Source organism: Peromyscus maniculatus, chromosome 23 (genome assembly GCF_049852395.1).
Source record: "Peromyscus maniculatus bairdii isolate BWxNUB_F1_BW_parent chromosome 23, HU_Pman_BW_mat_3.1, whole genome shotgun sequence".
Classification (NCBI taxonomy): Eukaryota; Metazoa; Chordata; class Mammalia; order Rodentia; family Cricetidae; genus Peromyscus; species Peromyscus maniculatus.
In genome coordinates, this window is record NC_134874.1 from 2,878,752 (window position 1) to 2,893,021 (window position 14,270).

The 14,270-nt window shown below is 51.8% G+C and overlaps 1 protein-coding gene across 2 annotated transcripts in view; it reads right to left on the reverse strand.

The window, feature by feature from the left end:
• Myo18b (myosin XVIIIB) overlaps window positions 1–14,270 on the reverse strand; it is a 214,287-nt gene that overhangs the window by 40,112 nt on the left and 159,905 nt on the right. For both annotated transcript variants that reach the window (XM_076560972.1, XM_076560971.1), the window contains exon 40: window positions 1,691–1,821. In XM_076560972.1, the coding sequence (XP_076417087.1) occupies window positions 1,691–1,821 (131 nt within the window). The remainder of the gene's footprint in view (window positions 1–1,690; window positions 1,822–14,270) is intronic.

The following is a 14,270-nucleotide window of genomic DNA, read 5'->3' on the forward strand; positions in this document are numbered from 1 at the left end:
CTGAGTGTGAGCTCCAGTACCATGTGAGGAATGACTGAGTGTGAGCTCCAGTACCCATGTGAGGAATGACTGAGTGTGAGCTCCAGTACCCATGTAAGGAATGACTAGTGTGAGCTCCAGTACCCATATGAGAAACACCTGAGCGTGAACTTTAATATCCATGTGAGAAATGCCTAGTGTGAGCTCCAGTACCCCTGTGAGAGAAATGCTGGCCATTATGGCACATGCTGGCAATTCCAGCATTAGGAGAGCAGAGACAGGCAGATCCCCGGGCGCACTGGCCAGCCAGCCTCGCTAGCGAGAGATTCTGTCTCCACAAACAAGGTAGATGGCTCCTGAGGAATGAGGAATGACAGTCAAAATTGACCTCTGGCTTCCACATGCACACATGTGCCTATGCACCTGCACATACATGAACACACCAGCACACAGGCATCCACACACTGAGTGCAAAACACATAGAAAAGAGCCTCCTAAAACAGGGTGCTGGGAAAGCTGGTGAATGTGTGTGTTCATTGCACAGACTTTAGAAAATAGATACAGAGAGAGAGAGAGACAGACAGGCAGACAGACAGACAGAGACAGAGACAGAGAGAGACAGAGAGTGTTACATGTGTCCTCTCCCTCAGTGCCAGGGCTTCTCAGGTCTTGACTCATCTCTAATCCTGATATCTGGTTCTTCCATGGAGAAAATCACAGTCGACCCATAACCCTCTCTGTCTACCTCACCGGTCAGGCTTGAGCCCTAACTGCAGGAGCGATAGCACATGCCTTGAATCCCAGTACTTGTGGGAGTGGGGGGGGGGGAGAGAGGCAGGGGGATCTCTGTGAGTTCAAAGGCCAGCCTGGTTCACATGGCAAGTTCTAAGCTAGCCAGGGCAGCACAGTAAGAACACTCCTCACTCCTTTCGTGAGGCGAGGTTTACAAAACTTCTCGGGTTCCGAGTCTGAGCACAAAGCTAACTTGCTGCTTGACTTGGAAGGTCCCTGAAGTCAGGGTCCTCGGAACAGAGAAGCTTTCTCCCCAGGGCCTGGTATTTGGCTGCTCTGACTGCACCAGCAAATGGGTCGGGGCTGGCAGACTCCCAAGTGCTGCTCCTTAGGTGGGGACAGCGGCAGCAGGACCACCAGGAGGGAGCCACATCTTCGGGCTGCTTAGCACAAGCCTATGCAAGAGGCTGCACCATGGAGGCCACAATGGGGCAGCCACGCGGCGGAACGGGTAGCCGTGCTGGCAGGACAAACGCATTGGGATGGCAGGGGAAGCCCAGGAACAGACTGCCACACCCTCCTGCCGTGATGGACTGGCGTCCCTGAAGCATAAGTCGAGATAAGCTCACATTTAAGTAGCCGGATCTGGGAGCTGTGTCACAGCATCAAGAAAGCCGTGAAAACAGGCCTAGACCAGACAAGCTGCTTCTCCAGGACCCCTCCTCACCGGTCTGTTCTCTTTCCAACCGCCTCACTCACGTCCAGCAAGCCAGGTCCCGGGCTTCATGGTGACAAGGTGACAAGGACGGCGGCGGCTCTCTTCTCTAGGTCCAAACCACCCAGCTATGCTTGCAACCCTCAGAGGTTTTTGTGTGCCCCAGCAGGTACAGCCTGGGACCTCTAGGGACAGCAGCTCTGCCGAGCACAGCCCCACCTCTGACCCAGTTACCTCTGACCCAGTCATCGCCCCATCAGTCACCTTTCTGTGTCACTATCGCTGGATGCCACCTCTTCCAATGCCGCCTGCAGGTCCGCGATGCGCCGGATGGACGTCTCCAGGTCTGTCTGCAATGTCTGCCTCACAGCGGCCAGCTCCTCCACATACTTCTCCTGCAGACACAGACCACAGAACCCGTTGGCCTTGAGCGAGAACGCAGCCCCACTCCAGAGTTCCGAGTGTGAGGGGGCTTCCTGAGCAGAGTCTACAGCTCATCAACACAGCCTTCCCAGGCTCTCGCTGCAGATGGGGAAAATGTGAAGCCCTGGGAGTCCCGGCAGATACCACACGTTCTACCCAGGAGGGGAGAGACCGTAGAGGGCCCTCCTGGCATGTCCCGGGCATGCAAAGCTAGGTCATCTGTGTAGGGTACTGCTCTGTGTGTGCGTGTGAGCCCAGAGCCATACTTGGATTTATACCACCGCCTCACTGAGAGCTCAGCCATCTTAAACGGATCAGTAAATGAGCCAATTAAGATGGGCCAGAGGCTCCTGGGAAAAAATGCTAAGCATGAGAGATGGACCTGGTGTAAAAGGTTTGGGGCAGCACAGTGCAGGGCTCTGCCACCTGGGCATCCATCTTCCCGTTCTCAGTGGTCCCCCGGGCCATGCCTTCCAGTGTGTTGCAACATCCCCCACCATGATGGTCATGGGGCAACCCCCTGAAACTGTAAGCCAGCACCCAGTTAAGTGCTTTCGTTTATCGGAGTTGCCACGGTCATGGTGCTCACAGCCAGAGACCAGTAACGAAGACACTCCCCAAAGGGGGATTTCCCTGTGGGGCCCCTGCAGAGCGACAAACCTGGCTGGCATTTACGGGGCACTTTCTGTGGCCAGCACTAGTCAACGGGTCAAAGCCTCCCTCACTGTTTGAGGGCCTGGTGGGTGAGTCATGATCGCCAATCCCACTTCAGAGCTGAGGGACTGAGACCTTCCAGAGCAAGGACTTAGCACAGCTGCCAGAACTCAAGCTCCTGCCTCCCTTTGTGGTACTCCTTCACCGAGCTCAGTACTCCCCAGCACTGCCATGGCTCAGTTTTGTCCTGACTCTTTGGAAAATCTCTGGTGTCCACAGAGCATCTATTTTTCAGTTTATCCTTTAACGTCAAGCTTGTTGATGGAAGGTGAGTCGGCCCCTGGGTACTGGAGGTTAAATCTGGAGAGAGAGTGGGCTACCATGGCTTAGAGTATGTGGTGACATGTGGGGGCTGGATGCTGTTATATCCTACAGCGCACCAGACACCCCAAGTTAGAGAATCACCCAGCTACATCCAGAATCTCTCTTCTGGAAATTAATTCCACAGGGTTAGATCAGAAGGCAAAGCAGGGCCTTGAACACGAGCTTGCTCGGGGCAAGTGTGGCCAATGAAGTGAGAAACTGAAAGCCAGAAGCTGTACCCAGCACTGGGGTGGTTAGGGAGATCACAGTACATCACTTGGATGTCATTAGATGGACATTAACAGAATTGAGGGGTGTGGTGATGTAGAAGGTATCCGTGAACACCATGGAGCAAACACAGTGACTGAAAGGACTGTCACCTGGAGTCTACAGCAACTACACACACCACATACATACCACACCCCACATACACACACATACCAATACACCATACACACACAGACCACATACATACCACACCCCACATACACACACACCAATACACCATACACACACAGACCACATACATACCACACCCCACATACACACGACAAACACACCAGTACACCACACACACAGACCACATACATACCACACTCCACATACACATCAATACACCACACACACACACACACACACACACACACACACACACACACACACACACAGACAATGACATCAGGACAGCGCGGGAGGGGACTGTGAGCAAAGGACACCAACATGTCAGTTCAGCTATAAGCTTGGAAGCCCCAGAGGCATGGCCGGGAAGCCAGCCCTTCCCAGGCTCAGGCAGGGGTACTTTGGAACTGGCCTCCACCTCCAGGGACTGTGGCAGCTGCCTTTTTGGAGAAATCTGAGTTTCTGCCCGCAGGCTTGACTGATGCCTCCACACCTGGGCTGGACAGGCATGTGGGAATCACATGGAGCACAGTGAATACTGGTCACATGACCGTTCTGCCTAAGGGCAAGGGTCCTGAAGATCAGAGCAGGGAAACACCGTCCACAGTGGAGCTGCTATGAGGACGCTAAGTGATCATCTCAGGTGAGGCATCTGAGGAGCCCGTGGGAAGACTCAGAAGCCTCCTCCAGCTTTGCGGCCGTGATTCTTGCCCAGGTGAGGGTCATGCGGAGGGAGGTCTGCAGTCCCAACCAGTCAAGGAACATCCCAGAGAGTGGAGGAGATGGACGGGGATGGACGCAGAGATGGGTGCTCTGTCACCAGGGAGTGGACTGGGCCAGAACTAAGCAGGTGGGCAAGAGAATGGGACTTGAACTGAGATAAATCGGTCATTTCATGGCACTAGCTGTAGGCTCTGGAGATGGGTCAGCTTTGCAGATATGAATCTCATCTGTGCGGCTCACATGCCGTACGACCTTCAGCAAGTCACATGACTGCTCTGGCCTCCTATCATCTTATAAAAGTAAGGGCAGCAGGTAAAGAGTCAATGTGGGGGGAGGGGAGGCTCGGCCAACGGTGGCGTTGCTAACATCAAATTCTCAGAAGAGGAAACTTGGAAGGGGCCACGTTGTTCCCATGTCACTTGGGGAGGCATTCCAAGGTCAAAATCAGAATAAGGAGCTTGGAATGTGGAAGTCTGTGTCTAAAGCCATGGATGGACAGTCAGGATGTCAGGGGGAGGGGCTAACTAAATGGAGCAGGAAGGGGTGGATATGCCCTGAGGAAGGTATGTGGACCAAGGACTTAGGCATCTGTGGCCACCTCGCCTCTACTGCCCTGTGCGCAAGAGACTCACAGCTCTTTCTTCAGCCTGAGAACCTGGGGGAGTCTGCTGACGATAGAGACCAAGACATCAGTCCCAAAACCGCAGAGCCCAGCAAGGGCAGACAAAATAAGGCCCCTCACCCCCCCGTCAGAACCTGCAGAGATAAGACACACAGGAAAAGGGGGCCGGTTGGAGGCAGCTGGCTCAGGCTGGGGACCCTCAGCCTCCCAATGCCTTCCAGGGACAGATGCCCAGCCAGCATGGTGATCACATCTGATCACGCTGAAGCTTGGCCCCTCGAGAGCACAGCTGTGTTCTGAGGCCTCTGTGAGCTCAGGCTTCTCCGTCGTTAGTGAAGAGCATGAAGAAGCTCAGGAGTGGAATCCAAGTAGGACATCAGCCTGCTTAGGGACTTACATATATGCATGGCAGAAACCCCCACAGGAACCCACCTGATGCCCAGACAGATCTACAGCTGTGAGGCAGGGAAAGACACACTGACAGAAATGATTCCCGCATGCGTGCGCACTGGTGCACGCCACGAACCCCCCCTCTCCATCCAATCGTGCACCCGCTCGTTCCATGGAGATTCACTGAGTACCTACTGTGTGCCAGCTGCCACGGAGCTAATACCGTCACAGAACCTGATCCAGCTGTACTGCTCACATCTGGAACATGGCAAGCAGAGACATGCTAAGGTGAAGAGAGTCAGCGTTACTATGTGATGGTCAGTGACAGAGGGCAGGGCCGGATGCGCACACGTGGATGCACACACCTCATGTCTACCAAGATAAAGACAATGCCGGGCAGCATGTGCTCCTGGCCCCACATCACTTGAAGGAGTCGGGAGCCCTTCAGACTTCCAGATCGCGGCTCTCCCAGGGGCACTCCAAGCACAGTCACCACGTGGGAAGCAGTTCAGACGATAATTAATGTTGGCAATTAAGATCGCCTCTGCTCACGGCATCCAATTAGAGGCTGATACCAATGTGGCTGTTCGCTGCTTGTCTCTTTACCCAGAGCACTCTGCTTTCCAGAGACCTCCTCCTGCCTGAGATGCAAGGGAGCTTCCCCCTCAGGCTCCTTGCCCCCCGAGGCAACCTCTCCAGGTTCAGTTAGCCTGAACTAGGGTTTGGCTGAAAGAACAGACCTCACAGCACCCTGAAATTCATCCCTCTTGCTGTTTTCTGACACAGTAAGGACAGACAGAAGCCTCCTGCTCAGTAGGACGTGGGCGTTCCCGTGCCTGGGTTGATACACAGGTAGCTATTGCCAGTGGCTTGCTTAGTCAATGTTAACAACACATCTGTCAACATCTGTGTCATCAGCAACTGACAAATCTTTCTGACTTCAACTCTGTAGCCCAGGCTGGCCTTAAGCTTTCCATCCTCCTACCTCAGCCTCTCCAGTACCCAGGGTTATAGGCCTCCATTCTCACACCCAGAGCCTGTTCCAATATAAAATCCAAACAGCTTTGAACGTCACACATTCAAAGAAGATCTCAAAACTGCCCTGGAACATGCTGAAAACGTGGTGTGTTTTCATATTCATCGCACGTGCTTGAGACATACCTGAGCACGTGAAGGCTACTGCCGCGTTAGTTCATAAAGGAACGTGTTGATCTATAGCTCTTATTCTGACTGGTGTTCTGCCGAATGGTTGAAATATCTTATCTTGCTTAATAGTAATGAGATTCCTTAGATCCAAGCACCGTGGAAACAGAATATAATTGGAGAATGTTACGGTAAATTGCTGGCTGTGGCTATTCTCCCTGGCAGGAGCTATCAAAACATGCTTATGCTTTCTTTTTATGCTTTTCCAGATTCTCTACAGAGGCTATGGATTCGGCGTATTATGAGAAACTTGGAAAATGGCTTCATTTCTCTGGTCCACTGCAATTGAACCCCCCTCTACCTGCTCAAGAGAGAGAAAGAGCCGGCTAACCGCAGGAAGAAGGACCAGGGAGCATGCACTTGCTGTTCCACGAGGTCGTTCCCTTAACCATCCTGAAAACTCTGTTTCATTCTATTTTTATGGTGCAATAATAGACACAGAGAGACTCATCAAAGACCTCATTTTAGTTCACTTTCCGTTGCTAGAATAGAACACCCGAGACTGGATCATTTATAGAGAGAAGACGTTTATTTTGGCTCGTGGTTCTGCAAGTCCAAGGGCATGGCACTAACATGCACTTGGCTTCTGCCCAAGGCCACATGCACCTGACAGAAAATAGAAAAGCAGAAAGGGAATGAGACATCGTCAACGAGGACAAGGTGGTGCATGGGTCCCTTCTTGGCAGCCACTCTGGAGGCAACCATTTTGGTCCTCTGAGAGAGAGAACCCAGGTGTATGTGGGGTGTTAAGAACTTAACACCCCGCACATAGACCAGAGCACCTCCCAAAGGTCTCACCACCTTTCAGCACTGTGATTTGGATACTTCGAAGGCAAAATGTCAGTTGTTCTTTGCTGGGAACAAGCAGATTCAAACCTTAGCGGATCCCAAAGACCCACAGATAGAAAGAGGCAGGGGGCCAGGTGTGGTGGTACGTGCCTTTGATCCTAGCACTCGGGAGACAGGCAGGTAGATCTCTGTAAATTCCAGGCTAGCCTGGTCTACATAGAATCTCTAGGACAGCCAGGGCTACACAGAGAAATCCTGTCTCAGCAACAACAAGAAGAAGAAGAAGAAAGTGGCAGAGAGATACACACCAAGACATGTTTACAGGGCCAGCAAACATCTAACTGATCCCACACACCGGGGGCAAGCATGCCTGAGGGGCCAATGCACAAACCTGAGTAACCAGAGGCCGACATCTCTTCTCGTCACCACCCAGCTAAGTGCCTTGGCCCCAGACTGGCCTATGCTTTGCCTGTCAGTAACAACCAGAATGCCAGACCTTATCATGCCTTAAGTGATGGCAATCTGCCCAGAAGTGCCCCTGGGTCCTCAAGGAACACAGCGAGACATATGGTGCCTGTTAGGTTTTCAGTGTGAAGTGTCTCTCCTGTGCGGAGGGCTTGATCTTTGGCTGGTGGCAATGATTTGAGAAGCGCTAGAAACTTTAGGAGGTGGGCTTGCTGGAGGAAGTTGGTTACTGACAGGTGTCCCCAAGCACAATCTTTTGCCCTGTCCATTTCCTGTCTCTCTTTCTGATTCCTGGTTGCTACCAGGTAAGCAACCTTGGTCTGTCATGAACTCCTACCACCATGACACTCTGCCCATCACAGGGCTCATCCTGGATACTCTACAGGGTCTCACAGCAAGGAAAACATATTTAAATTCAAGGCCACACATGCAAATAACCAGCAGAGAGCTTCCTCGGAGTCAGTACACAGAGCTGTACTGGTCCAGGGAGGCCAAAGCTGTATCTTAAGCTGGCAGCTGAACTCAATAATATGTAGGACTCTTCTGTGTGGTGGTAATGATTTTGGAAACATGGAAGATTCAAGGCTGAAGGGGTCATGGAGAGAAGTGGAGGACTGGCACTATGTGGCAGGGTCAGAGTCCTTGAAGAGGCCACCAGAGGTCATTGACGGAGGTGCCGTCTCAGCTGGAAACTGGAGACTCCAGCGTATTTGAGATGCCGGGCTCCGGCACAACCATCCAGGACAGAGGCAGGTATGGAGTAGAGCTGACCTGAACCCATGAAATAAGCTGTGTGTGCTGTACATGGCGTGGCTGGAGAGGTGGGGGTTACCTAAGCCCTCTAGAGCCCAGAAGATCATGAGTGAGTCCAAAATGTTTTACACAGAGATATTTATGCTGTTGAAGTTTGGTTTTGCTCTGCTCATGACTATGCCCTGGTTTTCCCCCCTTTTAGAATAAGGAAGTATGTAAGTTGTTTTATTTTTTATTTTACAGGAGCCTACAATGAAGAGACCTGGAATTTTAAAGAAGATCTTGGATTTTAAAAGTGTTGGGATTTTTAAAGACCGTGGGGCTTTTAAATAAGAAAGAAAAGATTATGGCCTAATAGCAGTGTGTTTGGGTGTCAAGTTGAGAAGTGGTCAACTGTACTGGTTAGTTTGGGTCAACCTGACACAAACTAGCATTACCTGAGGAGGGGGAACCTCAACTGGAGAACTGCCGCAATCTGACTAGGCCAGAGGCAAGTCTGTGGGTGCATTTTCTTGACTGTGAGTGATGCAGGAGGGCGCAGCCCAATATGAGCAGTGTCAGCCCTAAGCAGGTGGTTGTGAGTTGTATAAAAAAAGCAGGTTGGGCCTGCCATAGAGAGCAAGCCAGAAAGCTGTATTTTTCCATGGCTTCTCCATCAATCTATGCCTTGGGTTTTTGTCCTTACTTCCTTCAGTGATGGACTGCACTTGGGGTGTGTAAAACAAAAAAACCACCTCCTCCTCAAGCTGCTTTGGTCACAGCATTTATCACAGCAACAGAAAAACAGACTAGGGTGGATCAGGGTGGGGTGGGGTGGACCAGGATGCGATGTTTCTATTTAACAATAATCCGTGTATGATTAAGTCCATCTTTCTTTTAAAAAATAATGTTAACAATGGTGAGGGGGGGGGAAACACTGAGGACTTTAGTGTTGTAAAAAATTTATTACAAGTTTTAGTTTCCTGTATAAAATTGATGAGCTTTTCAGTCGCCTTTAAAGAGAATAATTAAGATAGAAAGCATGAATACCAATAAATAATCTCTCTTTTCCCCTTAGCTGTTTGTCACAGCCATGGGAAGTCTGAGTGACAAGAGTCAGGGATGGCTCAGTCTGCAAGGCACTTGCAGCGCCAAGCCTCATGACCTGTGCGCAATCCCCAGAACCCACACAAGAATCTGGTGCAGGATTATAAACACTGGTAATCCTTGCACCCCTAGGGGAAGAAGGGGGGGCAGGAGAAGGCCAGGAAGTCCGCAAGCCAGCTAGCCTGGCCTACGTCTCAAAACAAAGTTGAAGGCCAGGACCGACACCCTAAGTTGTCCTCTGACTTTCCACATGTGTGCACACACATGAACTCTCACATACAGACTCCAGAAGTCCCTCGTTAAGGACATTCAACATACGATCCTTTGGCGCCACGATGATGAAAACCACCGCACACTCAGCACAAACTGGGCTTGGAGTTTTGAACCTGGATCTTCCCCTGAGCTAGTGGCGCTCCATGCCAGCCTTCCTCACGGTGCTGGATGGCGCCGGACTCAGCTCCTGGCTAGTCTCACCATCAGGAAGGGGAACTGTGGTGGGTGGGCTTAGAGCCAGCCTGCAAGCAACAGCCTTGGCTCTGGACCACAGGAAACCTGCCTCTCTGGGGACTACGGCAGTGGATATCTGTCTTTTACCTCCGCTTCCTGGTGACAGTGGCGCTTCTCGCTCTTTGACTAAAGCTTCTTGCAAGGAAAAAAAAAAGAGAGAGAGAGAGAATATCAAGCCGTTCCTACCTTACCCCTCCGAACAGCAGTTCTTTCTGGTGAGGATGTCAGAGCACAAAAGCCACAGCTACCATACAGGCAGGACAACCTCATTTTCCAGAAATGAGTCGAAAAATATATTGCCTTTTGGCTGAAGGTGAAAGGATTTGAATGCTCACACTGAGGGAGTCTGATGAATCAGAGAAATAGAAACAGCCCTGTGTCATTCAGTCCCAGGAATCTAATACAGGGAACTGAATCAGTGAATTGGATGGGGGAATCGGTTTCCCTCATGGTGGGAAAGTTGAAGCCAGAAGAGGCCGGCTTAATCCAGATGCTACTTGACATGGTCAAAGCCCTTTGCAGATGTGACAAGGATCCCTAGGTGGGGTCATTGGTCAAATTGACTCTGCAGGATTCTTGGAGAAAGCAGGCAAGAGGGTCTGTAGGGGATAATTGTCACCATATTGGGGGACATCAAGGTTGGGGTGATACAGGCTAGAGCTAAGAGAGGCAAATGGATCTTGAAGTCAGAGAAATAAGAAGCAGGAAGGTGAGGCTGAGCCAGGGATGAGGAAAAAGCCCAAGCATGGGACCTTCCGGTAAAGGTGAGGTTCCAACAGCGTCCCCTGGCTTTGAGAGCAAGGGGACCTCTAAGGAGATCTGGAATTAAAACATGTGACAGCTTCCAAGAGTGCCCAAGGCAGAGCCTCCTCCTCCACCTGCCCCCAGCTGTGTCCTGCTAGGCAACTACTGAGCTGAGAAAGGTGGGGATGGGTTGGGGATGGAGGTGGGGATGGAGGTGGGGTGGAGGTGGGGGTGGAGGGAGGGAGGGATAGAGGTGGGGGTGGAGGGAGGGAGGGATGGAGGTGGGGGTGGGGAGAGGTGGGGAGGGACGGAGGTGGGGATGGAGGTGTGATGAAGATGGGGATGGAGGTGGGGATGGATCTGATGGCAACAGGACAGCCAAGTGGTCCACGACCAGAAGCACCCTGGCTTTGTTATTTAAAATGCAAGCGATGTTTCCAGCTTATAAATACCCACCACACCATCTGCCCAGATCTTTCGTCTGTAAATTTTTAGGAAAAGGTTGCAAGATTTCCAAAATTACGGCCTTCCGGTGCTAGGCAACCCAGTGAAAAATTACAAATCTGTATTGTGTATCAGTTATTTATTGCTGTGTAACAAATTACTTCAGCACCCAATGTTTGGGAGCCGTAAATATTTATTATCTCATGTGGTTTTTGTAGTGTGAAGGGTTCAGGCTTGGCTTAGCCGGTCGGTTCTGGCTCAGTGTCTTTGTAGGGCCAGTCATGGTCTCTCCCCCCCACCCCCCGGGTGTTGCCTTATGCCGAAAAAAGACCTGGCAGACGTGACAGGGATCTAGCAGTGGGGGAATTATCCACATGGGCCCTAAATGTCATCAGGAGGGTCCTTGGAGGAAGCAGGTAAGGGGGCCTGTGGGGCATAGTTGTAGCCTCAGAGATGGAGGCCAAAGTTAGAATGATACAGACTAGTGTGGAGAAAAGTGGGCACCTCTGCAAACCAGGAGAGAAAGGAATCACCCCTGAGCCCAGCAACTGAGGCCCTGATTTTAATCCCTTGGCGCTGGATTTGGGCTTCGGGCCTCTATAGCTATACACGACTCGGGCTCCACTGTTTAATGCTACCATGTGGGCATCTCCAGCAGCAGCAGCAGCAGCAGCAGCAGCAGCAGCAGCAGCAGCAGGAGGAGTCTCAAGGGGTCCCTTCTGATGTTATAATCGTGATGTCAGCCAGGGGAGGGCCTGTCTGATGTCAGGTGTGACTGAACCTAGAGGAGATCTTTTCGAGGATACTCATTGATGTAGGTTTGGGCTGAAGGTCTCGGTTGCTCACTGGTGACGGGAGTTCAGTGCTCTGCCTTGGGGTTGGGTTGGGGGATGGGGACCTCAGCAAGACGCTGGAGCAACCTGTGTCAAGAGGAAACCCCTCCCTGACGTAAACAGCCCAGGGAGAGTAAGGCAGAAGCCAAGACTCCTCCGCAACCCAGCCTGGGATGGGGCCGTCACTTCTGCGGGTACACTCAGGCCAGCCAGGGGAGCCACACAGAGGGTCCTAGGAACCTGTCGGAGCCTAGCCACCAGAGAGACACCAGATCATCAGTCAGAAAGCCCACTCATAAAGGAAACTTTGTGTCCATTGTGACCATGAGCCAAGCACAACTGTCTAATGGCCAAACAAAGTCCCTGGAAGTCCCCATCCCTAATACCTCAGGGAGCAGCTGGGCGCAGACATCTGGCCCTTAACAGGAGCCACCGGGCTGAAACAAACTCATAATCCAGGTCCCTATCCAACATGACCGACAAGCAGGGTCATCCAAAGGTGGCAAATGCAGGCCCAGAGACACACAAAGGGGACAGAGAGTGCACTGTGCAGAAGCTGATCCTTGGAGAGACATCTATAAGCCAGAGAACACCAAATCACCAGTGCCTGGCAAGGTATCACACCTGTCATACCCGCACTCGGAAGCTGAGACAAAATGACTGATACTTTGAAACCAGCCTGGGCCACATGCAAGATTGTGTCAGAGCAACAGTATCCAACTTATTCCCAGCGAACCATCCAGAAGCAGTACGGCTTCCAGAGGGGCCTGTAACACCTTGGCTTTTCAGTTCCTGGCCTCTGGGAGTGGGAGTCAGCACCCATGTGCTATTTTACCGGGAGCTGGCACCTGGGTGCTGTTTCAAGTCCTCGTGTGGGGTGCTATGTTATGGCCCCAGCAAACTTAGAAGCATGGGTTCTTTCTGTGTCCTATTGCTTCAAATAGAACTCACTGGGGGGGACTGTAGAAAGTAGAGAAAGCAAAGGGATTGGGCAGCAGTTCAGTCTGTAAAGTGCCTGCCCCATGAGCATGAGGATCGGAGCACGAATCCCCAGCTCTCCTGTTAAAGGCCTGGTCTGTAACCCCAGCACTGGGAAGGCAGAGACAGGAGGGTCCCTGGGGGCTCCTAACCAGCCAGTCCAGCAAAGAGGGGCTTCAACAGGGGAAGAGGTCCATGGCTGACCTCCACAAGCGTTCTCGTGCACACATGCACGTGCACATGAACACAAATGTATATATGTGCAAGAACACACACACATACGAATAGAAATAAAGTAGAAAAAGCACCTTAAAATTACCCTGGAGTCTGTCACTTGGGGACACTTGGTCTTAACGAGTGCGCCATGTGTGCACCTAAGCATGAACGTGGGGTAGGTGTGTCTACCTGCGCCATACTCAGATTCTCTTAAAGGCAACCCAGAGTCCACTATACAGACAGTATCCTGACATTAGACATACCCTCCCTCTCTTCCCCGGCCTCATTGTCTTCAGCAAGGGCTGGGAGCCCCAGGTGGCTGCCAGCAAGCTTCCCTCTTCTTCTTCTGTTTTCAAACTGATTGTTTAAAAAAACGCCCCCAGCTGTTTGCCTGAAGGCCTTTAGAGCTTTATGGAGAGTTAACAGTCAGGCAACTGGTGATAAAGACCTTAAGTGCTGAAAGCCAAAGCTGTGGGCTCAGGGAAGCCCCCCACCCCCACCTCACTCCTGCCCACTGCAGCGTGCTATGCCCATCTGGGCACAACAAGGAGGGTGAGAACAGGCCGTGGACCCCAGGTCTTGGCTCTCTCTCTAAGAGTAGCTCACCTCCCACTGTTTTAAGGGTGACGACTAGAACCATGGCCCCTGCCTGCTAGGCAAGCACTCTACCGTTTCCTCTTGGCACTGACTCTGGCTACTTAAGCAAGGAGATGCCAAAGACTTGGAAGGGGAAGAGGGCTTCACCGTACTTGATTCCTGGGGTCTCCGGTCTCCTCTGATGGACGGGGAGCAATGGGAGGCACATTCTTGAGACCCTCACCAGGAGCTAGGCATAGTGGCGCACGCCTTTAATCCCAGCACTCGGGAGGCAGAGGCAGGTGGAGTTCCATGAGTCTGACGCTAGCCTGATCTACATAGTGAATTCAGGGCAGCCAGGGCTAGAAGTGAAACCCTGTCTCAAAAAACTTAATAATTTAAAAAGACGACCCTCACAGGGATGAGGGTGTTTTGAGCCTTTGGGTAGATGGGGAAGGATTGGAATCAGGGCATGTGATGTTGCTGTGGGACACAGCCCTGGGGTCTTTGAGGAAGATTTGAAAATTAAAACAAAAAACAAAAAACCACTTCCTTAAAGCCCTTTACAGCCTTCCAGTCTCCAAACTTACGGCCCCCCACCCTGTGTCCTCTGCTTCAGTGACCACAGAACGGGGTGGCAAAGGGCAGCACTGGACCAGCCTTCCCAGTGCCCACA